The 27,737-nt window shown below is 27.8% G+C and overlaps 4 protein-coding genes across 9 annotated transcripts; 3 read left to right on the top strand and 1 right to left on the bottom strand.

Moving 5' to 3' along the window:
• Positions 1 to 1,597: 1,597 nt before the first annotated feature.
• LOC126914566 (uncharacterized) lies at positions 1,598 to 3,327 on the top strand. The gene is made up of 5 exons (XM_050718666.1): positions 1,598 to 2,319; positions 2,412 to 2,647; positions 2,743 to 2,806; positions 2,896 to 3,062; positions 3,144 to 3,327. The coding sequence occupies exons 1-5, from the start codon at positions 2,236 to 2,238 to the stop codon at positions 3,256 to 3,258; spliced, it is 666 nt and encodes a 221-aa protein (XP_050574623.1). The 5' UTR covers positions 1,598 to 2,235; the 3' UTR covers positions 3,259 to 3,327.
• An 800-nt stretch (positions 3,328 to 4,127) lies between these two features.
• Positions 4,128 to 10,659, top strand: LOC126914548 (exportin-2). Of its 2 annotated transcripts, XR_007709676.1 has the most exons (17): positions 4,128 to 4,351; positions 4,925 to 5,070; positions 5,161 to 5,499; positions 5,570 to 5,677; positions 5,757 to 5,849; positions 5,929 to 6,096; positions 6,159 to 6,288; positions 6,374 to 6,537; positions 6,608 to 6,797; positions 6,897 to 7,095; positions 7,570 to 7,830; positions 7,931 to 8,022; positions 8,087 to 8,390; positions 8,464 to 8,631; positions 8,720 to 9,030; positions 9,169 to 9,773; positions 10,150 to 10,199. XR_007709676.1 is itself a non-coding variant. In XM_050718623.1 (16 exons), the coding sequence occupies exons 1-16, from the start codon at positions 4,267 to 4,269 to the stop codon at positions 9,312 to 9,314; spliced, it is 2,904 nt and encodes a 967-aa protein (XP_050574580.1). In that variant the 5' UTR covers positions 4,128 to 4,266; the 3' UTR covers positions 9,315 to 10,659. The 2 variants fall into 2 exon arrangements, 1 of the variants encoding a protein (XP_050574580.1); XM_050718623.1 differs by having other exon boundaries at positions 9,169 to 10,659.
• A 1,002-nt stretch (positions 10,660 to 11,661) lies between these two features.
• LOC126914555 (transmembrane 9 superfamily member 2) lies at positions 11,662 to 19,247 on the top strand. Of its 2 annotated transcripts, none has more exons than XM_050718635.1 (15): positions 11,662 to 11,889; positions 12,582 to 12,649; positions 12,740 to 12,833; positions 14,025 to 14,160; positions 14,269 to 14,387; positions 14,513 to 14,639; positions 14,722 to 14,861; positions 14,950 to 15,126; positions 15,385 to 15,541; positions 15,627 to 15,804; positions 16,011 to 16,170; positions 16,312 to 16,463; positions 16,661 to 16,772; positions 16,855 to 17,026; positions 17,109 to 19,247. In XM_050718635.1, exons 1-15 carry the CDS (start codon positions 11,761 to 11,763, stop codon positions 17,174 to 17,176), a joined length of 1,989 nt encoding a protein of 662 aa, XP_050574592.1. In that variant the 5' UTR covers positions 11,662 to 11,760; the 3' UTR covers positions 17,177 to 19,247. The 2 variants fall into 2 exon arrangements, with proteins under 2 accessions (XP_050574592.1, XP_050574593.1); XM_050718636.1 differs by having other exon boundaries at positions 11,663 to 11,889; positions 15,397 to 15,541.
• Positions 19,248 to 19,298: 51 nt separating this feature from the next.
• Positions 19,299 to 27,558, bottom strand: LOC126914552 (apoptotic chromatin condensation inducer in the nucleus-like). 4 transcript variants are annotated; one of them, XM_050718630.1, is made up of 10 exons: positions 27,349 to 27,558; positions 24,680 to 25,994; positions 24,516 to 24,603; positions 24,240 to 24,356; positions 23,813 to 24,017; positions 23,068 to 23,294; positions 21,900 to 22,124; positions 21,032 to 21,292; positions 20,669 to 20,818; positions 19,299 to 20,188 (listed from the first exon to the last, which is right to left on the bottom strand). In XM_050718630.1, the coding sequence occupies exons 2-9, from the start codon at positions 25,990 to 25,992 to the stop codon at positions 20,696 to 20,698; spliced, it is 2,559 nt and encodes an 852-aa protein (XP_050574587.1). In that variant the 5' UTR covers positions 25,993 to 25,994; positions 27,349 to 27,558; the 3' UTR covers positions 19,299 to 20,188; positions 20,669 to 20,695. The 4 variants fall into 4 exon arrangements, with proteins under 4 accessions (XP_050574587.1, XP_050574586.1, XP_050574588.1 ...); XM_050718629.1 differs by having other exon boundaries at positions 19,299 to 20,818; XM_050718631.1 differs by having other exon boundaries at positions 19,299 to 20,818; positions 23,068 to 23,276; positions 27,349 to 27,557.
• Between the last annotated feature and the right edge of the window lie 179 nt (positions 27,559 to 27,737).

Here is a 27,737-nt window from a genome sequence, read left to right as displayed (position 1 = left end):
ATTGGAAAAATCTAACAATATTTTTAATTTGTCAATATAAATATTGTGAATATCTGCACAGCTGAAATAAACTTTACGTAAAATTTCAAGCGCCTTAAAAAGAAAAGAAAATCTTTTCATCAAAGATACGATGTTACAAGAATGATAATCATTGAAATTTATTTAACAGTATCAATTAGTAACTAATGAAAAAATATTTTTAATAAAAGATTTTTAAAAAAAGTTTTTTCAAACAAATATAAAGCTTTTCGTGTTATAGATATTTAATACGTAAATAATTAATTTCCAATTGCAGTTTTGTCTGATTAAAGAAATTTTAATCTTTTAATAACGACAAAATTATAATTAGAGGAAATGAAATGTTAATTAGTAATTAATAAAAAACTTTGATTTTCATTCGTGATTTCTATCGATTTAAAATTTTAGAAAATATGGAACCTTCCTTGTTATATTCAATAATTAGATTCGATGTCATCGGAGAAACTGGATTTTCGAGTCCCAATTGAAGAAATTATTATTCTTTTTTTTTTTCTCTAATAATAAAAAGATCTTCGGAGTTTTAGTGACTATAAAATCAATGTACTCTTTTGGCCATTATTCGTTATCGATTTTGCTATCATGTTTAGATAAATAAATATCGTTGTTGTTTATATCACTTTGTTAACATTCCTTTGTTATTTCTTATTATGAAATTAAATATAAATTAAAATATTATTAATAATAAAAAGCATTATTTTTAAACGATTGTAACGATTTGTAATTAGTGTGAGTTTAGTGCAATAGAATTACTTATAATAAATCGCTATTTATGTAACTACGTTATTCCTATTATTTTTGTTAAAATTTTCAGCATATAAAATTGTACGTTTTATTACTTACCATTTTATATTACTTAAATAGAAGAACACTTTTTCTAATTTTATAAATGAAATATAAACTGAAAAAAATGATTATTCTACTCGTATATCACTAAACCTTATCATGTAGGGATTAGAAAAATGCATACTTTAGATTTGATTTGATTTTCACGGGAAGAAGAATAGAATTTAGTCGAGAATCTTTCAAGTATTACATAGTATCGGCCGAAATGAAGTTAAAAATATCGTTGTGAAAATGATCGATCGTTTACGATTTATAATACGTACATAAATTAAAATTCTAAATTACACGTTCCCTATATTTGGAAAGATGCATAGATTCATATTCATAAATAGTATTCGTCTGATGACGCAGACGTTTTAATTACTAATCGCACAGCTGAACGTAATCCGATTGTTTGACAAGTTTGGTACAATGCCGTGATTTGCATCGTTTCAATAGTATTTGATGTCTTTTGAACATTAATAACAATCCGATTCGTATTAGTGGCTCTCTCTCTCTCTCTCTCTCTCTCTCTCTCTCTCTCTCTCTCTCTCTCTCTCTCTCTCTCTCTCTCTCTCTCTTTATATATATACATATATATATATATATTTTTTTTTTATTTATTTATTTATTTATTTATCTGTTTAATGATAAAAATTATATATCTATAATAAATAAATTATTTAAAATTAAAAATTATAAAAAAAATTTGGAAATCATAATTTGCATATCCCATATTTATGTATATAAGTATGATTATACCATGTCTTAAAAATATGTTTATGAACATTTAAAAACATTTTAAACCTAACATATGTGGTATCAAAGAGGAAACTTTCTTTCTGATATTATCACTACCTCGTTCACGATCATATAAACAGGTCTTGATACGCGCTAGGGAGAACCGTTCGAAAATTGAGTCAGGTCTAGTCATAAAAGATCACCATGGAAAGTCACTAAAGCCGTCGTTCTTGCGAAACAGACAAACATGAGTAGAATATATCCGTTTTCGTTTGAAATATTTATAACATATCACGCATGCGTAGAACGACGACTTCCTTGTCTTCCATGTTGATTTTTCGCAACTAGTCACGACTCAATTATCAGTCGGTTTTCCCTAGCGAATATCGAGATTTGTTTATATGATTTACATACATAATATTTACTATAATACATAATATACGATTACTTTCATACAAACATACATATAGATATGCACGTAATTTGATGTTTTCTCTATAGAGGTCTCGACAGACGTACTTTTTGTAGCTATAACATCTTTTCAACAGATAATCATAGATAAAAATTCAAAAAAGTTTAATGGATCATCTAGTAGATTGAAAAGCTTAAATTATATTAATAATATAACAAAATATGACTGAATCTTCGAAGAAAATGGAAGATATTTACGAAGAATTTAGTAACCAAGTAGATCGAATTAATTATCTAATTAAACAGGTAGTTGTTTTATTCATTCATTTTTACTTTTTGTAAGAAATAAAGTTGAGTTTATTAATAACTGACTATACATTTTATTCTTTCGTCGAAAGTTCACTGAGTTGGAAGAAACGAATGGCAAACAGAAAAAGGATCGATATTACTGGAACTCACATTTGTCTACTTTATCGATGAACATTTGGGCAGGTCAGGTGAAATATTTGGAACTACAAAAAAAAGAAGCTAGTCTTAAAAAAGCAATATCGAAGGCTACAAACGTGATTGATCTTAAACAACAAGAATTGAAAGATTTAATAACAAAAAGAACAACATATTTCACGAAACAATGGTTTGACTTTTTTTCTAAAGAAACTGTTTACTTTAATGAATAAAAAATCAATGGCAAAAGATAATAATTTTATGAGAAGTTTTCTTTATTTTCAGCGATAAATTTCGAATTAAAGGCATAAGGTATACAAACAATTTTCTGCATGCACAGACAGAATATGTACGTTCATTTATATATATTCTGCATCGTAAATATATTATATCTTATAATTGTGAATATACAATAAATAATTAGTATCCTTTTCATAGACAAATCAAAATTTACATGAACAAATTGAAGAATTTCAAAAGCAGTATCAACAAACGTATAACGAATTGCCAACGTTTACAGAAAAATTATCAAACCTAGAAAAAATATCAAACTCTGAAGAAACTGAAACAGCATTGAAAGTTAATTTCGTTTTGACGAATATAACGTAAGCGCAATTAATTTTTGCTATAATTATCAATTCAGGTATATTTTCAATAATTGTGTGCCTTTTAAATGCTATATATAGGACAATTAATACTTATAAATTATTACAAATTACATGTGCTCAAAATATGCTAAGAAAGCTGGAGAATGAAATTAAACAGAAGAGAATGATACTTAATAATGTTCAAAATAAGTGATTACTAATATAAGTTAATATATATTACTATTATACTGCAATATTAAAATACATTAATATAAAGATTAAAACTGTTTTATTTATACCACCATTTTACTATACTATTATACCCTATATTTTGAAATAGAATAATAATATAAAATAGGAATATAAATTAAATATTCGGCTTAAGTGTTAATTTTTCTATTAATTGTAAAATAAATTTAATATTTGTATTTATTATTTATTATTTATTTATTTATTTATTTATTTACTTATTTACTTATTTATTTATTTATTTATTTATTTATTTATTTATTTATTTATTTATTTATTTATTTATTTATTTATTTATTTATTTAGTTATTTAGTTATTTAGTTATTTAGTTATTTATTTATTTATTTATTTATTTATTTATTTTCACCATCCATACCTCCAGTTTTTGGTTAAAATTATTGCTTGTCATAAAACATGAAGCTTACGAATCTTAAATTTTTTATTTAAAACCTGGAACTTAAAGAGTTCATTCCTATTTTCTACTTTTTTAGATTAGATATAAAATGTCATTCTCAAAAAATACATAAATAAGTAACGTTGAATTACAATTATACGAAAATTATCATGCAATCTAAACTTTAATAATTAATCAAACCCAAAATTTATCGATTTTTCAACCTCGATAACTCTCATTTCTTACTAAAAAAAAAAAAAAAAAGGATTAATGTGAATTTTAATAAACCGTACATGATTTATTGCAATTGTCTTTTTTAATTTATCCTTTTCTTGCAGAGAAATTTTTTACTATCATAATCTACACAAATAAGATAAAATATATTATCCGGTTTGGTTTCAACAAAAACTTTTCCCGCGTAAACCATTGTAGAAAGCGCTAACGCCAACAGACAACGATCATTGGTTAGAAAATTGAATTTATCAAAAGCCGGTGTATTGCGTTGTTTCAAGATATTTTTCTGAAGATTTCATATTTTTTCGAATTGAGAGTATACAGAATTTTTACAACAAGCCATTATGGAACTCACCGATGACAACTTGCTTACACTCAGTGAATATTTAAAGCATACACTTAGTCCCGATGTAAATGTTAGACGGCCAGGTGAATATAACCTCTCTATTAACCAGAAGTTCTTCATTGAAAATATTTTGTATAATCCCAAACATGTGTACATTTTTATTTGTAAAAATAGTTTATATTTAAATTTTTTGTTTAATTACTTTGATCATCATTTGCAATTTGATTCGTCTGCTATTAGAGGAAATTTGGCATGTGGATATCAACAAGTACTTTACTCTATTTTTCCTTCAACTATTTAAAAAACAGAGATAACTTAATACTAATAAAATCGTTTTAAATATAGATATGTATCGATTGAATTTCCAGAAAGACATCGAAAGACGTCCTATACTTTCGATTTCCCATTTTTTATTAAATAACATAACTTGTGTTGATAAAATATTATGTTTTCACCTAATTAAGATCGATAAAATACGTAATTGTAATATTTAGTTTGTGATTTTGGTCTTTTGTTTTAATTTTTTATGAATCTTCTATAGAGAAATAACTTCTATATTTATATTTCTTACGTATAAATTAAAAAAAAAAAATATATATATATATATATACACATATTTTACTGAATTCATGAATTATTCGTTTTTTATGCTTTAGCTGAAAAATTTTTAGAATCAGTTGAAATAAATCAAAATTATCCGTTACTTCTTTTACATCTTGTGGATAAGTCTGAAATCAATATAACTATAAGAATCGCTGGAGCAGTTGCATTTAAAAATTATGTAAAACGTAATTGGAAAGTGGTAATTATTTACATTATTTATGTAACTTTTATTATAACATTCTTTCTAATAAATTAATCATTAATTATGACATAATTTATTTGTACCTAGGGAGAAGATTCTGTAGATCGTATACATGCACAAGATAGGGATGCTATAAAAAAATTAATTGTTAATCTAATGCTGCATTCTCCTGATTCTGTTCAAAAACAGTTATCTGATGCTGTTTCAATAGTTGGAAAGTATGATTTCCCAAATAAATGGCCAGAGCTTATCGATCAAATGGTTGACAAATTCAACACAGGCGATTTTCATGTTATCAATGGTGTCTTACATACAGCACATTCATTATTTAAAAGATATAGATATGAATTTAAAAGTCAGAGCCTATGGACTGAGATAAAATTTGTATTGGATAGATTTGCTAAGCCTTTGACAGATCTATTTGTTGTAAGAATTTTATTTTATAGTTTTTCCTCTAATTATTCTTTGTTAATTATTCCCTTGAATTTTATTTTAGGCCACAATGAATCTAATGCAAGTACATGCAAACAATATAGATGCATTGAAAGTTATATATAGCTCTTTGGTAATTTTATCCAAGGTGTTCTACTCTCTTAATTTCCAAGTGAGTAAAAGGCACAGACGATATAATCAATATAAAGTATTAAACTTCTTTACTAAAACTATATATCATTTATTTTTAGGATTTACCAGAATTTTTTGAAGACAATATGGCTGTGTGGATGAGGAATTTTCATATTTTGTTGAATACAAATGTTCCTTCTCTTCAATCTACTGTAGTGTTATATATAAATTTGTTATTATATTTTTAATTCTAGTAATATGTGTATGTTACAATGTTTGACCTATGCATAGGACGAAGAAGAACCAGGGGTAATTGAACAGTTAAAGTCGCAAGTTTGTGACAATATTGGCCTTTATGCTCAGAAATATGATGAAGAGTTTCAACCATACTTACCTGAATTTGTAACTGCTGTATGGAATTTACTAACATCGACTGGACAACAACCAAAATATGATACTGTAGGTAAATTTTATATATAGTATACATATTGAAATTGATCTAATTTTTTATATTCTTGCAGCTAGTTTCGAATGCCTTGCAATTTTTAGCAACAGTAGCTGACCGTGCTCAGTATAGAAACTTGTTCGAAGATCCAACCACTTTGAGCAATATTTGTGAAAAGGTTATAATACCCAATATGGAATTTAGAGGTAATTATTATTAATCTTATATTAAAAGTATATTCTTTATGTGCCTTTTACTTTAAATAAAAAGGAAATTTAATATATTTAATAGAGTCGGATAATGAATTGTTTGAGGATAATCCTGAGGAATATATCAGGCGAGATATCGAGGGTAGCGATGTCGATACACGAAGACGTGCTGCCTGTGATTTAGTTAAAGTACTTTCTAAATATTTTGAAGCGAAAATAATGGAAATTTTTGGTGCCTATATACAGGTAAGTAAACAAGAGCATGCAAACAAAATTGACTTATACATATCATTGCATTTTTTTTGGTAATTGTTAGGTAATGTTGCAAAATTATGCCGATAAACCGGTTGAAAATTGGCGCAGTAAGGATGCTGCAATTTATCTAGTCACCAGTAGTGCAAGCAAAGCTCAAACACAAAAACATGGTGTTACGCAGAGCAGCGAGCTTGTTTCATTACCTCAATTTGCAATGCAACATATTGAACCGGAGTTAGTCAAACCAAATGGTACACACGGTCATTGAACTTATTAAAATTAAATTTATTATTTATTTATTTATTCCATAAATCTCTTAAAGCATTAAAAAACTTGAATATTGCTTCCAGTGAATGAATTTTCTGTACTTAAAGCTGATGCAATTAAATTTATAATGACCTTCAGATCAATATTGCCAAGAGAAATGATAATTGGTAGTTTACCACAACTAATTAGGCATTTAAGTGCTTCAAATATCGTTGTTCATACATATGCTGCTTGCACGATTGAAAAAATACTCGCAATGAAAGGACCCGATAATACACCTTTGTAAGAAAATCGATGCTTTATTTACCAATAATGTTACATTAAATCATAAGTAATGTCGCTTTTGAATAAATTTTCAGAAATATTTTTCATAAAAAAAGCTATTAGTCTGTAAATTTTGAACTATCGAAATAAAATAAATCTATAAATGTTGGACTATAAATAACGAAATTTTAGAAGATCGAAAAAAACAGATATTCGACCTAATCATATACAACAAATAACGTTAGTGAATTAAAGTATTTTCTCGTCGACCTTGTGGTCTTCGTGTTATAATAAAAATGTATATGCAAGAATATATATCGACATTCGTCAAATGAAAACCTATTGACTTTTATAAATAAGGTTATTGAAAAAAATATACATGCAGACTGCCTTTCTTTCATGAAAAATAGCTCTAAATATATTACTTATGATTTATTTTAATATCATTATTTCGATGTGCATATTTTTTAAATTGCTAAATTTTATTTATAGAGTTAAAGCAAATGATTTATCACCATTGACGTCGGATTTATTAAAGGGTTTATTTGCATGTTTAAATACACCTGGCTCAGAAGAAAACGAATATGTAATGAAAGCTATCATGAGAAGCTTCGGTGTTCTACAAGAGGTGATTGTACCATTCTTAGCAGATCTTCTCCCAAAACTTACAGAAAAACTTTCTATTGTATCTAAGAATCCAAGTCGTCCCAATTTTAACCATTATCTCTTTGAAACATTTGCTTTATCAATTAAGTAAGTAATATAAATTATACAATAAGAATAAAATGGAATGCAAACGAGGGGACATCAGAAACAAAAAATTAAAATATATATATATGTAATATAATTTTAGAATCGTTTGTAAGACACACAAAGTTGCAGTATCGTCATTTGAAGAAGCACTGTTCCCAATTTTTCAAGAAATCTTACAACAAGATGTTTTAGGTAAAATATTTCATTTGACATAATTCTATTCCCAATCTTTTCTAATCAATGCTTTTCCATTCAGAATTTCTACCATACGTTTTTCAAATCCTTGCTTTACTTCTGGAACTACGAACGACACAGGATATGCCAGAAGCATATTTGGCTTTGTTCCCTTGTCTATTATCATCTGTTTTATTTGAACGCCAAGCTAATATTCACCCATTAAATCGATTATTAAGAGCTTTCATTAGCCATGGTGCACATCATATCGTAGCACAAGATAAGACAAATGGTTTATTAGGTGTATTCCAAAAATTAATTGCCTCAAAGGCTAATGATCACGAAGGTTTCCTATTATTACAAAGTATTATTGAATATTTTGCACCGTAAGTTTTCTCACTAGATTATTTTTATTATGTCACCTTATCATCTATATTAATAATAGCATAATATTTTTAGGAACGTATTAGAACCATATATGAAACAAATTTTTGTACTATTGTTCCAAAGACTTTCATCTTCGAAAACGACAAAATTTGTAAAGGGTCTAATCGTATTTTTTGCATACTATATCATTAGATATGGCTCAAATAATTTGGTTACAATTATAGATCAAATACAATCTCGGTAAGTTTCTTTTCCGTTAAAAATTTAAAAAATAAATATATGATTAAAGTTAATCAATATTCACGATACATAAATAATATATTTGCAGAATGTTTGGTATGGTTGTAGAACGCGTATTAATAGCAGATATGCAAAAAGTATCAGGTGATATCGAACGAAAAGTAACTGCTGTGGGAATGTCAAATTTACTAATTGATTGCCCAATGATACTAGAAAGGCCATACAATACATATTATCCCCGTTTATTAGCAACGTTAGTAGAATTTTTCGAATTACCACAGGATCAGACTACATTATCCGAAGATAATATATTCCCAGAAACTGAAGATACGCCTGGGTATCAAGTAGGATATAGTCAACTACTTTGTGGAAAAAATCCTCCAAAAGATCCTCTGGAAGGTATTAACACAAGAATACTTTTATCTTATTATATTAGCTTTAATAAAATACTTACATATTATTCGTTTAATATATTTTAATAAATAACTGTTAAAGATTTAATCAATTTAATAAATTTTATTTTTCTTTAATAAATAGCTATTGGCGACGTACGTTTACATTTAGCACAAGGATTAGCAAGATTGTCACCAAGACAATTACTTAGTATTCTTGACCAAATTCCAGAACCTAACGCAAACCACCTGAGAGGCTACCTTCAAACGGTTGGCATTACCGTTGCATAATACGAGCTAGACGTCCGAGATAGACTAAAAATTCATCTGATTGCTCGGAAAATAAACAACATTGAACTGAATAAATTATAACAAAAAAGTGAAAGAGGTTGTTTTCCGGCATTTATATCATGAACATTTGCGAGACTGAACATCGTATCGTTTATCTATCATGTAATTGAACATTTCAACAATTATTTATCATTTTCATGTGATATATTGTACGGAGTCTATGACACTAAAAATGATTAAAAAAAGGAAAATATGCTAAAACTTTAGCACAAAAACCATTAAAAATAATCAGCTGCTGCGTATTATTTGTATGTGGAAACATTCCTGAGGAATTACTTAAATCAGTTCACATTTTGTACAATAACAAAGACGACAAGCGCGTCTTTTTAAATTAACTGGTCTCTTGTTTAAAAAATACGTGAATGTCTAATTAAATGATACTGTATCGACTAATGGCCTGTGAGTAAATTAATTGTTGAATACTTTTTAACTTAGATGTACAATTTTTATGGTTATTATCTCTGTAAAGATTGTTGAACAAAAATTTTAATCGCATTTTGTATTTTAAACGAATTCGTTTCTATCTTCGTTCCCTATCATTAACAATCATAGTGTAAAACATCGACTTGTAAGTCTTCCATAAGTAATGTATGACATTGTAATATACTTATAGGAAATGTATAACTATAAAAGAATGAAATGAAATAACTTCACAGTGATGAAATTATCTTACGTTTTATCAAAAGATACTGCAAACATGTTATTTACTAACTTTTTCAATAAAATAAAATCCAAGTGTGGAATTTTTTATGTTGATAAAAGTAAATCTTTTTAGGCCATTTATGCAATAATAGCAACAATAAAGTAAGGCAATATCAAGGATTATACAGTGGAGAAATCGACAAAGGGACGACTCTGCATGAAAAATGAGCAGAAAATGTTGAATTTTCATTTACAAAAAGACAGTTCGAAAATTGATCACGTATATTTGAACTTAGTTAGTTCTGAACTAAACAGGAGTGAATAGACGGCAGGAAATTATTCTGCATGTAAAAACAAGCCCTAAATGTAAAATCAAATTTTGTCATAAGACGCTTCGTTTTTAAGAAAATTAAATTTGAAAATTTATCAAATACGTATGTATCAGGCCCATTCTTAAATAAAAATATTCAAACTCTATTTTTTTTTAATCAAGACCTTAAATGGCTTAAATAGACAAATTTTGTCACGCGTGAATTTTAATCTATACTCTTTACTTATTTTCGCATGTAGAATAACCTCCTACTGATTATCTACTCATCGGTAATTAGTCAAATTTATATATGCTAAATAATTTTTCAAATTCGATTTTATCAAAAAACAGCAAACATCGTATGAAAAGATTGTATTTTATAATTTCAATTAACTTTTTCATGTAGAATCGCTCCCTTACTCATTACTCATTATTCACCATGGTTATTGAAACATTGTATTTTTAAATCGCTAAAGCTTTATTTTTTCTTCAAAAAATGTTTTATATAATTATATATTATTTGAATGTATTAATTAATATAAAAGTAATTATACAATTTATAGACTTTTTCAATTTTAGTTATTTGGCTTCAGTCTTTTTCATAAACTTGTAAAGTATGGTATAATAAGAGGGTGATTCTATGTGAAAAATAAATTGACAATATGCAATAAAATGTTTTCATACTGTGCTTTTTTTTCTTTTTTTGAGAAAATCGAATTTAAAAATTTGTTTCTATACATATATGAACTTCGCTAATGACGACTAGGTGCAAGCTGAAATAAGTAAACAATTAACAAGAGATTCTTTTACATGTGAAAATAAATAAAAAATGTAGAATAACATTTTTTCGTTTAAGTCCTCATTTTGAAGAAAACAGTATTTGAACATGTTTAGATAAGAACTGTCTCAGTATACCTATATCTGATAACATTTTAAATTTAATTTTCTCAAAAACAATGAATTTTTTATGAAAAAATTTTGTTCTATATCTTCAATTAATTTTCCCTGTTTTCGTAATTATAAAAATATCCTGTCTATCATTCTCCTAATTTCTAGTTCTACTTCCAGTTATATAAACAAATTTTATTCGATATTCCCAATTTGTGTTTTTAAGTATAATTACTCCCTTGGTAATTGTACCATGACTATTGGGACAGCTTGTATAATAAATTCTCAATATCAGTAAGTTTAAAAACTCGAAAAATAAATTTTAATTGATATTTGTTTCTATGATTCGAAATCGGAGTTAGCAATTGGCATTTAGAAGTTCGATAGTATGAAAAGCGAGATTGCTACGCGTAGAGGTAACCAATCTGTCTACAATTCGTTATCAATGACAGTATCATGGTAGTGTAGGGTCCGATGTTTTTCACATAGCAATTGACATATACTTGCACTAGGCAAGTAGTTAGTAAGGACGAATAACAATACACAATGGCGAGAATAATTTTACTGTGGTTACTGTTCGTTGTATGTCTAATTCACCATTCATCGACTTTTTATTTACCGGGTCTAGCACCGGTGAATTATTGCAAGGTCGGAGAAACCTCTGAAACGTGTAAAGTGCGTATAAAGATTATTTTTGACTATTTTAAGAATTGGTTATGATCATGTGTATTTAGTTTATCATTTTTTTCCCCTTTTTCTCCAACATACATCCTTTATATTTGTCAATTATAATAATCATTACATTTTGATCGTACAGTCTAATGTAATTTTTATTTTTCGTATTATTTTAATTAAAAAGTAATTTTTAATTAATTGTAAATGTTTCGATGTGGCCTTTCGTGACATATGACTCATAACAGCGAAATTGAGGCACGAAAGGTTTTGAAAAAATATTTAATTGCTTGTACAATCTGATTGAAAAATTGCTTGTACAAATCGACCTTACACGAACATGTAGGTACTTTACATTTTGTACGATTTATAACGAAACGTCAGCTGTTCAAATATGTTGTGTTTGAAAGCATAATAATTATATATGTATCTTTTAAATTTAAGTATTTCTAATGTTTCAAATTTGTATTTATTGACTTCATTATAAAAGTCATAATCACAAAAAATTCATAAAAATTTAATCAAAAGCTCCCACATTTAAAAAATAATAAAAAGTAATAATTATAAATTATTTATAATTACAATGTAATAATAATTATATATCACGTAAGTGTAATAATTGATGTATTACCTAAATATAATGTATGTAATCTATAATTTATTGTGTTTTATTAGATAATGTTTATTTCTTTCAGTCCGAGATTAAACTATATGTAAATCGTCTAAACACTGAGAAATATGTAATACCATATGAATATCATCAGTAAGTTTTTATAAGAAACATATGTATAATTGATAACATCTTTTAATCTCGTAGAAGCCTCAATTGTTATACCAAGAATTCTTTTTTTAGCTTTGATTTTTGTCCTTCCGATGAAACTCAGAGTCCTGTTGAAAACTTGGGACAAGTTGTTTTTGGAGAACGTATAAGGCCTTCTCCTTACAAGGTATGATAAAAAAGAAACCTTCGAATCATTCGTTATATTCAGTTATATTTATTTTTGTATATTTTATGCATTTAACACATTCAATGTGAAAAATAAGTGCTGTGTCCGTATACGCGAATGTCAGTGGGATAGCAGGAAGTGAAATTCAAGAAACTGAGTTCGTCGGGATTTTGAGTAAGACTTACAAAATTTCTAAAATTGATTTTATAATTTTTGCTCTTAAGTACATATATCACCGCATTTTTATCACCTTGTCAAAATGAAGTTATCTTGTGTAATCGAACATTCGCGAAGTTTCGCACGGTTTACCGGGGTTCGATTTCAATACTCGAAATCGTTCTTATCTGTTTTAAATTTTGAAACTACTCGAACAATTAATTTTCATGGGTGTTTCAGATCATAATGTTCGTTGTATTTTAATTTATCTCTAAGGACACAACATGAGAATTCCTACCTGTTATACTGCTTATAATTAATATTTTCGGATTATGTTGATATGTGGATAACATCAACATTTAGCGAACACTGAATTGATTAATGTGGACCTATATTTTATATCATAAAATTTTCGTTCTATCATGCTTATGCTTGTACACATTATTTAAAATTTTTTTTAAATGTGTATATAGCTTATATGCACATCACTTGTCCACAAAATATTATGTCATGTTATAGGGAATTGTTGAATTCATCTTAACATCAGCTATGACATTGTAAAGTTAAAAATAGAGTGTCGTATTAAAAATTCAATACGACCTTGATTCTTTATTGTAGAAAGAACTTTTTGGAAATTTTTTAAACTACAATTTATAGAAAATTGAAAAGTAATTAACTCTCATCGGAAACATTTCTTTGTCAGACTATTGGAAGTCCCTGAAAAATTATAACAATGGTTATTTTCTATCTTCCATTTTTCTTTGGAACAATGAATTAATATATTGATGATTTACTAGAATAGTGACATAATTAAAAAATAACAACTTTAGAGAAAAACAAGTTTAAATTTTTCCTACATACAAAAACTGTTCTTTCTGCATCTATGAGTCAAATACAATTTGTATGTAGTAATATCAATGCAAATTAGCAACATAAAAATATTACAAAAATTTTATGATATAAAAAGGTTGGCTCCCTAACTTATGTATCATATACATATGTATAATAAAAGATATAAATTATGTAAATTTTCAGCTAGAGTTCATGAAAAATGTTAATTGTGACGTTGTGTGTAAAAGATCATATCAAGGTGGAAATAAAGAATCAGAAAAGAAATTGGAATTTTTGAGGAAAGGAATGGCATTTAAATATCAGCATCATTGGATAGTTGGTAATATCTTAGTGATAAAACAAGTTGAATCTGGAAAACCTTTATTATTGTTTATATCACCATGTTAATAAGTTCCTTTTCTTTTTTTTTTTTTTTTTTTTCTTACAGATAATATGCCTGTTACGTGGTGTTATCAGTTAGAGGATGAAAGACAATATTGTAGTACTGGATTTCCTATGGGATGCTTCTTGCGAGATTCAAGATCTCAACAGGACTGTACTGTTAATGTAAATTTAAAGTATTATTATTTCTGTAACAAGAACCGAAAGTTCATTAATAGTAGATTTTAAAAATTCCTTAAACTTACAGAAAATACGCGCTAAGTGAAATTAATCAATTTGTTCTTTATTAGGATGCATATAATAAAAGAGAAAACAGTTATTACCTATATAATCACGTAGACCTTACGATCACGTATCATAGCGGTGTTAAAGAAGAATGGGGATCTGCATTTAAGGAAAATGGAGGACGTATAATATGTAAGGACTGAAATTTCATTTGTATGCTGTTAAACTTGCAATGCTAATTTTTAATGAAATTTATGTTTATTTTCTTTAATAGCTGTTAAGGTGGTTCCTCGTAGTATTAAACATGGTACTGTTGTTAACTGTGACCACAAAGAAGCATTAGATATACCACACAGTCCACTTTCTATTGGGAAAATCTTTGATATTACTTACACATACTCTGTGACATATATTGTAAGCATTTACAATAACAAATTAGCACAATCTATACCTTGATAGTATAGTTTTTAAATAAATAATACGATTATATTTTTAATCTTAGGAAAACAGTACAATCAAATGGTCATCTAGATGGGATTATATCTTAGAATCTATGCCACATACAAATATCCAGTGGTTTAGTATTCTTAATTCATTAATAATTGTTTTGTTCCTTTCTGGAATGGTGGCCATGATATTGCTCCGAACATTGCACAAAGATATTGCGAGATACAATCAGGTACACTAATGAAATGCTATTTGTTAACTTTTGTTTCATTTTACTTGAATTAGAAAGTTTCATTCTGTTTTAATCGATAAATTTAATGTGTATTTCATTTTTATTCATTTACATATTATTCAAATCATCTCATTTTCTTTGAAATTACTAATATGACAGTATTATTTCATTAATTAACAAGAACATATGACACCATGTTTGGTTTTGTTTTATATCATAAAGCTGTGATGTTCCCTTGTCTGTGTTTCAATAACGCAGGCTTCCTTCCAGATAGAATCAGGAGAAGACGCACATGAAGAATTTGGCTGGAAATTAGTTCATGGTGATGTATTTCGACCTCCTCGCAAAGGAATGTTATTATCAGTTTTACTCGGGTCTGGTGTTCAAGTGTTTTATATGACACTTGTAACACTTGGTAAGTTTCTAAATCTACATGCATAAGTGTATTTACTTGATATATAAACAGTAAAAAATATAAAGTTTAATTTTGCATTCCACAGCATTTGCGTGTTTAGGATTTTTATCTCCAGCAAACAGAGGAGCTTTAATGACTTGTGCCATGGTTTTATATGTTTGCCTCGGAGCTACTGCTGGTTACGTATCTGCTAGAATATATAAAAGCTTCGGTGGTGAAAAATGGAAATCGAACGTTGTACTTACATCTATGTTGAGTCCTGGGTAATACGATTTATTTAATAAATATGTACATGTGTGTGATAAATACAATTAGTCTATAAAGCTATACAATCTGAAAATCAAAGTTAATAACAGTTCATCCTTTGGCTATGGTCCTTTTAATAATTTACGTAATTACATATTTACTTTATATGTAAAATATCGTGAGTATGAAGACGAATTTTATAAAAATGTATTTTTATTTACAGAATTGTATTCAGTTTATTCTTTATAATGAATTTAATTTTTTGGGCAAATGAAAGTTCAGCTGCAGTACCATTCAGCACCCTTATTGCTCTTCTAGCACTTTGGTTTGGAGTGTCTCTTCCATTAACATTTATTGGTGCTTATTTAGGATTCCGGAAAAGGGTAAAGACTTCTTTTATCAACAAAAATAGTGTAGAATGTTCTTTTATATATATAGAAGCAGTAGCGTTGTTCTATAGAAATTCTATTGACAAGAAATGAGATTTCAAAGAAGAAATTCATTAGTAACGAATTTTATTTTAGTCTTTGGAGCATCCTGTTAGAACCAATCAGATTCCTAGACAAATACCAGAACAAAGTTTTTATACTCAACCAATACCTGGTGTAATAATGGGTGGAGTTCTACCTTTCGGATGTATATTTATACAATTATTCTTTATACTTAATTCTTTATGGTAAATATCACATTTTAAAAACCTAGTAGCCTTAATAATATAGATAATATAAGTTATAAGTATTATTAATTCCACTGATCAGTTTTATTTATTCTAATTACTTCCACTTACTACTAATTCTAATATTGTATTTATAAATAGGAAAGTTTTTATTTTTTAATTTACAAGATATCTAAACTTTAATTAATCTGTTTCAGGTCAAGTCAGGTGTATTACATGTTTGGATTTCTCTTTTTGGTATTTGTTATACTCGTAATTACATGTTCAGAAACGACGATTTTACTTTGCTATTTCCATCTTTGTGCAGAGGTAAATGAATGGCCTTTTATTAATATAATAAATAAAACATTTCTCAAGATACATATATTCGAATTATCTTTTTTTGTTTTAGGATTATCATTGGTGGTGGCGTAGTTTCTTAACATCTGGATTTACCGCGTTCTATTTATTAATCTATTGCATACATTTTTTCATGACTAAGTTGGAAATAGAAGATGCTACATCTACGTTCCTTTACTTTGGTTATACTTGTATTATGGTTTACTTATTCTTCGTTTTAACAGGTAAAGTATTTATTTCTTCTACAATAATAAAATATTAATATTTTCAAATAAAAAATTACTGCATATTTTATGTATTAAATAGGATCAATTGGCTTCTTTGCCTGTTTCTGGTTCGTGCGAAAGATCTACAGTGTCGTAAAAGTCGACTAATGTATCAAATGATACCTATCGAAATAAACTGAATGTGGTATGAATAAAATAGTCATAGAAATGAGTGATAATTGATATCAGTTTCGAAAAAAATGGTGTTAACGTACAAGCATCAAGTCCTTTTTATGCGCAAATGTTAGCATCAAATCCTTTTTATGTGCAAGTGTTCTAGTTTCAATTTATTTATTATCTCAATTATAGGTAATTCACGCAATTAAATATTTCAGAAATATTACTTATTATTTATGTTATTAATAATAAATAAAGTATAATATTATAAACAATAATATTACAAATTAGTATAAAAATACTGTTTGATAATGATAATAGTCATAAGAAGCGTTTGTTTTATTTTGCAAGATTTCCAAAGAAGTATATTTGCCAAAATTGTTTTTATACATTTTCTTGCTTCTTGAAACATGCGCATAAAAAGGGTTACAAATCAGGTCATTAATTTGGCCTGCTAACTGAAAACCAGGAGACAAAAATGTTCAAAATTTATCAGCATAACATTGATGTGTTTATTGTTAACTGAAGTAAAGACTCTATAATTGTTTGTAAAGGATTGCACTTTAACTCTATGTTTTATTCAAGATTTAATTGCATTTAAGATACATATCTATTATATTCAATATCGCCTTCGTGAGACGATACCAAAGCATCGACGAATCTTATTTTAATTTCTATTTACTACTCGCTATCTCTGAATGAACCGTTATAGAGTCTTTAGCGTACTTGTCAGTATGCATTCTTTTGATAACGAGATAGGTGTATCAAAGCTATAAAGATACGTGTATACATTTTACAAATGAATTGTGCAATCCAGACGTAATGTATAATTATTAGATACATTTGTTTACAATAATAAGCTGATAAACTAAAGATATTAATCAACAATGTAAATAAGAGAAGACTTTTGTCTTGTAATCGTCAAGTAGTCTCTCAAATTCTCTGAACTATAAATTTGAATTGTAATGTGTACACACATTTTTTATCATGTTTGTAAGACCGAGTCCTTTGCAGTCTGTATTACACAGCTTAACTCTTTAAGTTGAATATATTATAAAATTTATAAATGGTTGCGTAAAAGTAATTTAATCTTTTTGCGATATAAGCAAAGAAAGAAATATGTATGTATGTCAAGTTAATTTACTTGTAATACATACACACGTATATATATGACCACAAAGTATGAATTTCGTTAAAATTATAAGTGTATTGTGAATTACGAAATTTTAGGCAAAATATTATTTATAGGCTCTAAAAAAGATATTCTTTTCAGGCGTTAGAAACTGTCATATAATCGATTCAGGTGCTTGAAATAATTTCAAATTTCAAAGAACAATTATAGAAAGCCAAATTTAGTGAAAATATCGAATCTAGCCAGATTCATATAACTATTCTATCAAACATTTTGGTTATAATTCTTTATTATAATTTTGCTCCGGTTTTAATAATTCAAATATTATATAAAAAAAGAAATATATATATATATATATATATATAAAAAGAAAGTTTCCTTCTTTTGGTTCTTGGAAAGCTGACTCAGAAGAGACATTTATGATAATAAATACTTTTAAAATTATAAATAACTACATATTAAATTACCATCCACAATTTTATAAAAAAATTTAGAAAGAGATCTAAAAATTAATTTCAAATCATAATCAAGACAAATATAATGTTAGTTTCTTATAATCGTTTCAATCTCTGATTTTTTTTCACATGATAATTTGAAAAGAACAAGAATATTTAAGAATATACATTATTGCATAACTACGTTCTTTTCCTTAAAATATGTAAAAAAATATTTTTGGACGCAACACGTCATTGAAATTAATTTAATTGGAGGAAAGATATACAGTGTATAAATTAGTAGTTAAGTTACACACCAATCTTGAAATTCCAGTTTTCTTTTATTCTTTCTAATCATAGTATTTGTGATTGTGAAATATTTTAATTAATAGCTGACATGCACATTCTGTAATTCACGATTTTTGTAAATTGAAGCAATTACAACGTTAGCGTTAACGATTTTAATATAAATAAAGATCGAATAAGTTTACGTAAACATTTGTTTTCCCTGTTGTAAACATTTTAAACATTTATCGCCATGTTCGAGTTTTTTTTTTTTTTTTTTTTTTTAATAATATTGTTTTTTCCTCGTTGGTTTCCTTTCCAATTACATTTTTGTTCGAATCAGACAAAAAATATATATTATAACGATGAAATAAATATAACAAACAATTCATTTTTCGTTCTAAAATGTATGTATTTTTTTTCTTTCGTTTCTTCTTCGTAAATCTTTCGATCTTATTTCAAGGGTGAATAACAAATCTTCTGAATATGGTATGACATTGTACAAAGTAAGCGGTAGATATACTTTTCGTATATAACCTACAATGTTTTACATTTATTCATAATTTTACATGTCATATCACGGTGTATTGAATTATGCTTTATATACAAACGTGTTTCTGGCTGTGCAAATTCATTGCGCGAAAACGAGAAACACCAAAACTTTACATTTTACTACCACTATTTATGTGGCAGTACATGTCAAAATTCAAGGAAGTGTCAGGCTATTCTACCGACAGAGACGAAAAGAGAGATAGATTCCGGGGAGAGAAAAACACTCCCATTGACGCTTTAGGACGACTTCATATTAATGAATCACAGTCTCTCAGCATCCTTATTTCAGGCTTTTTTGTTCGCTACTATTTTCAGCATATCGCCCCAGCATTAATATTTTTTTTTTGTTTCGTTTCATTTTTTATTTTCTCGTAAGAAAACAAATAGCGTTTTTTCAACGATCACGAATACTAAATTCGTTCCGAGCGTTTTTTCTCTATGTAGATAGTTTTTTCGTTTGATTATCCTTCGATTCCTCAGGGCACGTTTTGCGATATCGCACTACGACGTATCGTAGAACGTGATGTATCACTCCTAGACGATGCAAACACTACCGTTCGTTCTACAGTTACAGCGCTCTGTTGGATAGTTAATGTCGACCTGTAAGAAGTATGGTTTAATGCTGAAATTTCGGGGAGAATGGATCGGAGATCGAGACGTTTCTTGATCATGCAACAAATTTGTACAGTTTCTGACCAATGAATGAAAATTGGCGATTGAACAAATTGAAATCAAACAGAGAAATAAATACGCGAGATTGATATCAGAACAAGAAAAAAGGAATAATACAAATTACGTTCTCACGTGAAACAGAAGTTTTCTAAATTTAAAAAAAAAAAAGAAAAAAATGTGGAAGAACAAAAAACACAAACTTTAACATGATATTGTTAAATCGTTAATCATAAAAACGGGCTGCTAATTGTGGAACAATTGATAAAGGAAAATTTAAAAAGCATCTTCGGCAAGTCTCTCTCTAATGTAAAAAGGAAAAATTCGTTCGTCTTTTCGTGATCTATAACATCTTTCTTAAAAATATAACTGATCAAAATTGGAACTTTTGCATCAGAGAGGGAAAGGTACGTTTATAGAAAGTGGTCGATCAGAGAACTATTTTCTTGGGCTGCGACGGCGACGACCGTCCCTGTTGTTTCTTTCAGCGCGTCTCATCTCCTCTAATCTGCGTGCATGTTCTGCCATGTGTTGCCTTCTCATTTCTTCTTTTACGACTATCTGTAATTAAAACATATCTATGATTATCCCTATGAGTAGTAATAATTAGATCACACATGCAAATTCATGGTTTTATGAAGAAATGAGGCTAAATCGAGGTTAGATACTAGAATGAGAACTTCATTCCATATTTTTTAAATATTGTATTAAATTACTTTATATAAATGAATACAATTAAAAAAAAACTTAGATTGTACTTTATCTATAATGTACCTGTTCATTTGTGAGTGGTAACCAGTATATGCATGGCGTTGCTTTCGTTTTTCTAAAGAGATCATCTAAAAGCTTAGCCGGTGGTGGCTCATCCTCTTTCTTTTTAAATTTACGAGCTGGAGCTGGAAGGTGTGCTTCCACTGCTGGACTCCGACTCCTCTGTCGCCTTTTTTTATCATGTTCTTTCTTTTCACGTTCTTTTTCTTTTATATGCTGTTGTCCATCTTCTTTACCAAGATCCCATTCTCGAACTACCATCACCTATTGTTTACAAAACTCTTTTTTAGTTATTGCATAACTGCAATCTTTTATTTAATAATTCATAATCTATCCATTTGTATATTTAGCCCTTAAATGATATTCTGGTGTTTTGAACTATCTCAGATATTATAAACATTGTCATAATTCTGCTCTAAAATAATATATAATGCAAGATTTCACTAATCTTCAATTAGGTTAATAATTATAAGTTACAAGTTGAAATTTCAATTTTCATTCAAATACATCAGGATCCCATAAGAGAAATTAATATATGTATTTCTATTTCACCATAGCAATTGAGCAATCAAATATAATTCATTTTTAAATATATGTTAGAATATATTTAAAGAGATGGTATTTCCGAAAGTTAATAAAAAGAAACTTTCATAAATTCAGTGATCAATTCTTTGGATTCTTTGGATATTTACATTTCAATATAAAACTCAAGTAGACAATTATATTATCAAATTCAAAATATTTGTTTATACTTTTTACTTTTTAATCTAAATTTTATTTTATAGAAGAATATTTTTGATATTATAGAATATTAATATTATAGAATAATATTTTTGTGTACGAATTGTAAAATATGATAAAACTGATATACCTTTGTATTCGTTCTTTCTTCGCGATTCCAATCCTGCTGCCATGAATCAGACGGTACGAGAGGTTCAGTTTTTCTTGGGATGGATTGATCTTTTGATAATTCGCGTGCTAATTCCATGTCATCTTTGGTTGCATATTCAACATGAAGCCTCTTTGGGTTTGAAACTGGCCAGGATATACCATGTAACGCTTGCCTCGTCTCAAATGCCTGGTCTTCGTTAGCATACTAAAACAATTCAATTAATATATTATCATCTACACGACACAGTGTTTACAATAAATTCAAAAGTTATCAGTATTAAAATATAAAAAGAACAATGAAAAGAAAAGAGGAAAATAGAAAGAACATAAGAAGAAGATACCTTAATACAATGTAAATAATATAAATAAATAAATTTAATAATATTGCGATATGAAATCAAATCAATGCAATAAAATATATACAAAAGCTTTTATTAAAGACTATTGTCATTATAAACTCCGTATGTTTATATGACAACATTTTAATATTGATAAAAGAAAATGAAGTCTCCAAATATCAAATGATAGCAACGTTTTTATATTAATATATTAATAATTTTTCGTTTGTCTCTTTCTATTATATTCGTTACTTATATAAAAATATTTAAAAGATAACAGATATTACACAATATAAAAGACAATCTTTACATTACTAACCATTTTTAATTTAATATTATTTATTTTTTACTATCTTAGTATAATATGTACGATATATCTTCTAGTAATTCAAAATAATATTACAGTATTGCACCCGTCCCTCAATTTACGTAGAATATATATTCTTCTATAATCTTTATTAAATTTATTGCGTTGTCAACAAAGGAAAAGATTTACAGTGAGTGCTTATCTAGAGATTTTCGAAACTCGGTTGCCAAAGGATCGAAACATTGATAATGAAATTGAAGCAGAAAATAAATCAACTTCCTTTTCTCCATCTACGTGAAATAAATATTTTTATAACTTATATTGACTTTTCTCTATAGTATTCTTTTCATATTGGCAGCCTTCATTTACGCGATCTTTATGATTAAATTAATTACGCATGATTTACGTAAAAAAGACGTACACGAAACAAACACTTTGCATAAATCAGAGGACTGATACGTATCAAAATTAAATGAGAATTTTCAAAAATTATTTTGACATACCTCTACAAAACACTTGGATTTAATTCGATCCATCCAAAATCCATTTTCGACAATTGTGCCAGTACGCGATAGAAGTTCTTTAATTTGATTCAAAGTGAACGGACGAACCAAGTTTTTGATCAGAAGGATATTTGTGGGCTTCGTAGCAGGTGGACTTGGAGATTTCACATGTGGCACTTCTTTAACAATCGATATCTTACGCCTTGCTGCTATAAACCACAATTTAACTAATAAATACATAAAATATTTCATATTCGTTACATTCTACTTAAAAAAAAAAAAAAAAACATTAAGAAAGACAAAAAAGCTTGATCGTTTACAAATATATCCTTACATTATACCTCCAATTATAAATATAACTCTTAATTACAGACCTATTGCTTCTCAGAGAAGTAAACTTCTATTTCATTAGTACGACAAATTTTAAAATCTCTATCCAATTATCTTCAAACAAAAAAACCTTTTAACAAACAAATATATATATATATATATATATATATATATATTAGATTAATTTTTATAACAATGATAGTTAAGGGTCTAGAATACTTTTTAATATATTCCTTACCGCATTTAAATCAATATATTAAATATTTTTTTAAATAGTTATTTTAAATGTAATACATTTAAATGGTGTGGTTTTAGGAAATATTCATTTATTTTTTTTACTTTGATATAAATGAAACCATGTTTATAGAAATTAAAATAACTCACATAAGAAGATCCTCTGAAAGTGTTCACATACCTATATGATTATCTATCTTTGGGTCTCCTTTTTTTGTTGCACCATTCTTTTGCATGATGTTTTCGTCACCGGATTTATTGTCGTTTATTCCTTCATTAGAATTGTGCCACTTTTCGCTAACTCGATAACGATCCCTGTCTTCATCGTCATCTTTTGAAAGACGAACCTCATTTATCGACAATGGTCTTGCTCCTGGCACCAACGCCTATTACACAAATGCAAATATGTATGAGTACACAAATTTAGAAAATTTTATAAGTATAATGTATGATATTAATATTAATATTTATACTATAATATTAATATTAGATATACAAATATTTACATTTAATCGTATTCTTTTTATTTATTTTTAAGATCATGAAACATCATAGATATTTCTTTTTAAAATTTATAAAATGTTAAACGTTAAAAATAGAAATATTACTTTAAGTGAATCCGTAGAAATTGAAAACGAAGGTGCGGTGTCAGTAGATAATGCAGTACCCCATCGACGCTTTCTCGGAACACATTTGGCATCTGGTTCGGTGCTGTCGTGATTTTCCTGTAAAAACATAAAATTGTGATATTTAATGATCTTATATAATAACTATTATAATACCATAAATATTTGATATATACTGATTATGACTAAGCTACATTACAATTATTTGATAAATTAAATGATAATTAATTTATTTAGAAAGAAGGTATAAGAATGAACCTTATTTGGAGTACTCGCTTCATTATTTGCATTTGCATCAGTATCTTCTTTTTTAACATCATTCTTTTCTGTTAACATTCTCGAAGAACTGAAACAAAATTTATAAAATGATATAACAAGATATTAATGACAAGAATTTGGAAGACTCGCTAATTTATACTTACAATGATCTTTTTAAATTTACTTTCACGGGTTTGTAAGTCACCAACTGAGTTGTTGCTGATGCAGTATATTCTGATTTATCAACTAGATTGTCTAATTTTTGTTTATTTGCTTCACAATGTTCTATTTCCATTTCCATGTTATTTAATAAAAAATTATTCCTTGCTTTTGGTGACTCAGTATGATCTTTCTGTTCGTGGGAATCCTCTGTACTTATTTTCTCTTCTTGCATACATACATCAATTTCAAGATCTCTTTTAATAGAAGGTTCATCCTCAGAATCTGGTGTATCAGAATTAGATGAATCTCGATATTTAGTTCGATGTTTTCTGCGACTGGCACTTTGTATCCTGCCACCAGTTCTATTACTCTTAGTATGAATTTCATCATTTGATTCAGATGATGAATTTAGCTCACGAACTTTTTCCTTTTTATCTTCTTCCTCGTCACTGCTTGAATCTCTTTGAGTGTTTTCAACGCTAGTTTCTTTATTAAATGCTTCCACTGTCTTTTCACTAGTATCTTCCACAGATTTTTCTTCCTTGGGCATAATGTTTGTCTCCTCGGATGAATGATTACCATTTGAACTAGGAGCTGATATAGTTGTACTAGTCGACTTAATGGGTTTACTATCAGCGTTTTCGTTGGAGTAATTTGCCTCATTTGATTCACCTTGCTGATCTATGTTTGGTTTATCGTCAGACAAGTTGGCTGAAGTGGTTTCAGGCAGGATCTCCTTGCTATCACTTACCTCTTCGTTGGAGTCCTGACCTGGGTATGAAGAGGAGGGATCGTTCGGCTGTTCAGTGCTACTGGGTACTCTTGTAGAGGAAACCAGTTGCTTGTCTGCCGAGTCAACCTCCTCTGCAACTCCCTCACCACTTTCCTGCCACTTGTTCGATTTTTTCCTATTTAAAGAAGTATCAGATGACCCTTCTGTTGTGTTATGCTGTCTAGATAATTTTAATCTCTGTATCTCGCCAGGTGATGCATCGGATCTTGACACTTTCCAGATTGATCCAGAATTGTTGTCTTCTTCATCTTCTTGTGATTTGGTCTTAACATCTGTTTCAATAGACAAAACTTTTTCATTTTGTTCTTCTAATTGTTCCGCTTCCTTTTTCTGTATGTGTGCTGATTTCTTTTCCGTGATTTTATTGCTCAAACCTTTTGTTGTTTCCTCAACATTTTCTTGTTCTAAGGATGTTGAAGATGCTTGTTTTACACATTTTCGAGTTGATTTTCGTGTTACTCGTTCAACCTCTTTCTCTGGAGACCCTGCTTTTGCTTTGTTTCTTTCACTTTTGCGTCTCATATCTAAAATATTAAAAACGAAATTCTTAGAAACTAGTTTAGAATTGTATGTTACAGATGTGTATCTATAATTGACATATCAATACAGTAATGTTTAATGTTAAAATATATTTATTACAAATAAAATGTTATTTATGTCGAGAATGCTTATCTAGAATTTTAGAAACTACATAAAAATTTAATAGAACAATGATAAAATAGCATAACAATGATAAAACTTTTTACATACACAATATGAATTTCTATATTATTAATAAATAAATATTTCTAACTCATAAAAAATAAATTTTAAATTATTTTCTAAAACCTATTACGTATTCAGAATTTATTCATAATATATTTTTTTCATTTTTCAATATCAATATACTTTTCAATTTATAAACAATAATTAAATGTATTCTACATATTGTGTATAACATGTTTATGTTAATATTACATAGTTGTCTCTGAAAGTAATTCAATGGTCTTACAATTATGATTTTAGCAGCAGCATTAACTTACTTTCCAAGGTAACTATATAATCAAATGTAGTAAATTTACTATATCTATCCTATATTTTGAACATATAAAGACTTTTCAAAGTACTTTAATATATAAAAAATTTTGACATTGAAAATATACATTGGCATTCAATGAAAATGTTTGTTTCATACTAAGATCGCATCTGAATATTCTATTCGTGTAATAAAAGTAAATTAATTATATCTTTTAGTAATCGATGTTTGTTTCACCATTCAATAGTTCTTTCTTCGGATATATTTCTACTATCTAATAATTATATTTTTACTTCAATATTTACATACGTAATGTAAAAATATGAAATAAAAACAATATATATTAAAACACTAAAACTTCAAATAACAAAACAAATAAAACATAAAATAATAATCTACTTCCAGTAAGATTATATAAAATAAAAACTATAACATACAATAATATTTTTATTTCACAACTACTTGTTTTCTAACGTAACCAAATTTATTAATATTCACAGACAAGTAATTTTAAAGAGAAACATGCACAATATCTGAAATTAAGAAAACCAAAATGTTAAAACAAAGCATTAAATCATATAGTATATAACAACCTAATGATTAATCAAAGAATTTTATTAATGTTTGAATAAACTATTGGTACATAATGACAAATACTTAAAACCACGCAGTCAGAAGAAATTAATGTTCATAATAAATAACTACTAGCCCTATGTATTACGTAAAAAAAATGAATTAACTCAGATAATAGCTTTCGATAAATATTTATTCAAAACTATTGTAAGAGCATCAAAATCTAATTTGTGGTTACCCGAGAAACGCGCGGATGTTGCACAATCTGAAGATTCAAAGAAGTCACTTACTCTATAAATGTGTTTCGTTCGCTGGCTAGAAGTTTACCAAGTATGTATCGTTTTTTCAGAATTTTATTGACACATAAATACCGTACTACAATTAAAACGACGTTTCCAATGACGCCTCTAACAATCGGTCGTACCACCTTACGCCATTGAACACGAACGTTTCACATCCTATCAGATAGACCTGTGAAACCGGAACGCCGGCACATTCGGTATATTCGTTTAAAAACTTTATCGCCACGTAAGTTGACTAGGATATCGTTCGTAAATCCGTTTTCTCTAGTGCAGCGTTTACGTTATATGAAAATGGCATTTAAGCAAATTGCAGTGTGCAATAATTTACATTTAGTTCTAGTATCTAGTAATCTAGTAATTATTATAGTTACATCGTA

This window comes from Bombus affinis, chromosome 3 (assembly GCF_024516045.1).
Source record: "Bombus affinis isolate iyBomAffi1 chromosome 3, iyBomAffi1.2, whole genome shotgun sequence".
Taxonomy (NCBI): Eukaryota; Metazoa; Arthropoda; class Insecta; order Hymenoptera; family Apidae; genus Bombus; species Bombus affinis.
The sequence above is the reverse complement of the archived record's forward strand: the minus strand, read 5'-3'. Positions and strand labels throughout refer to the sequence as shown.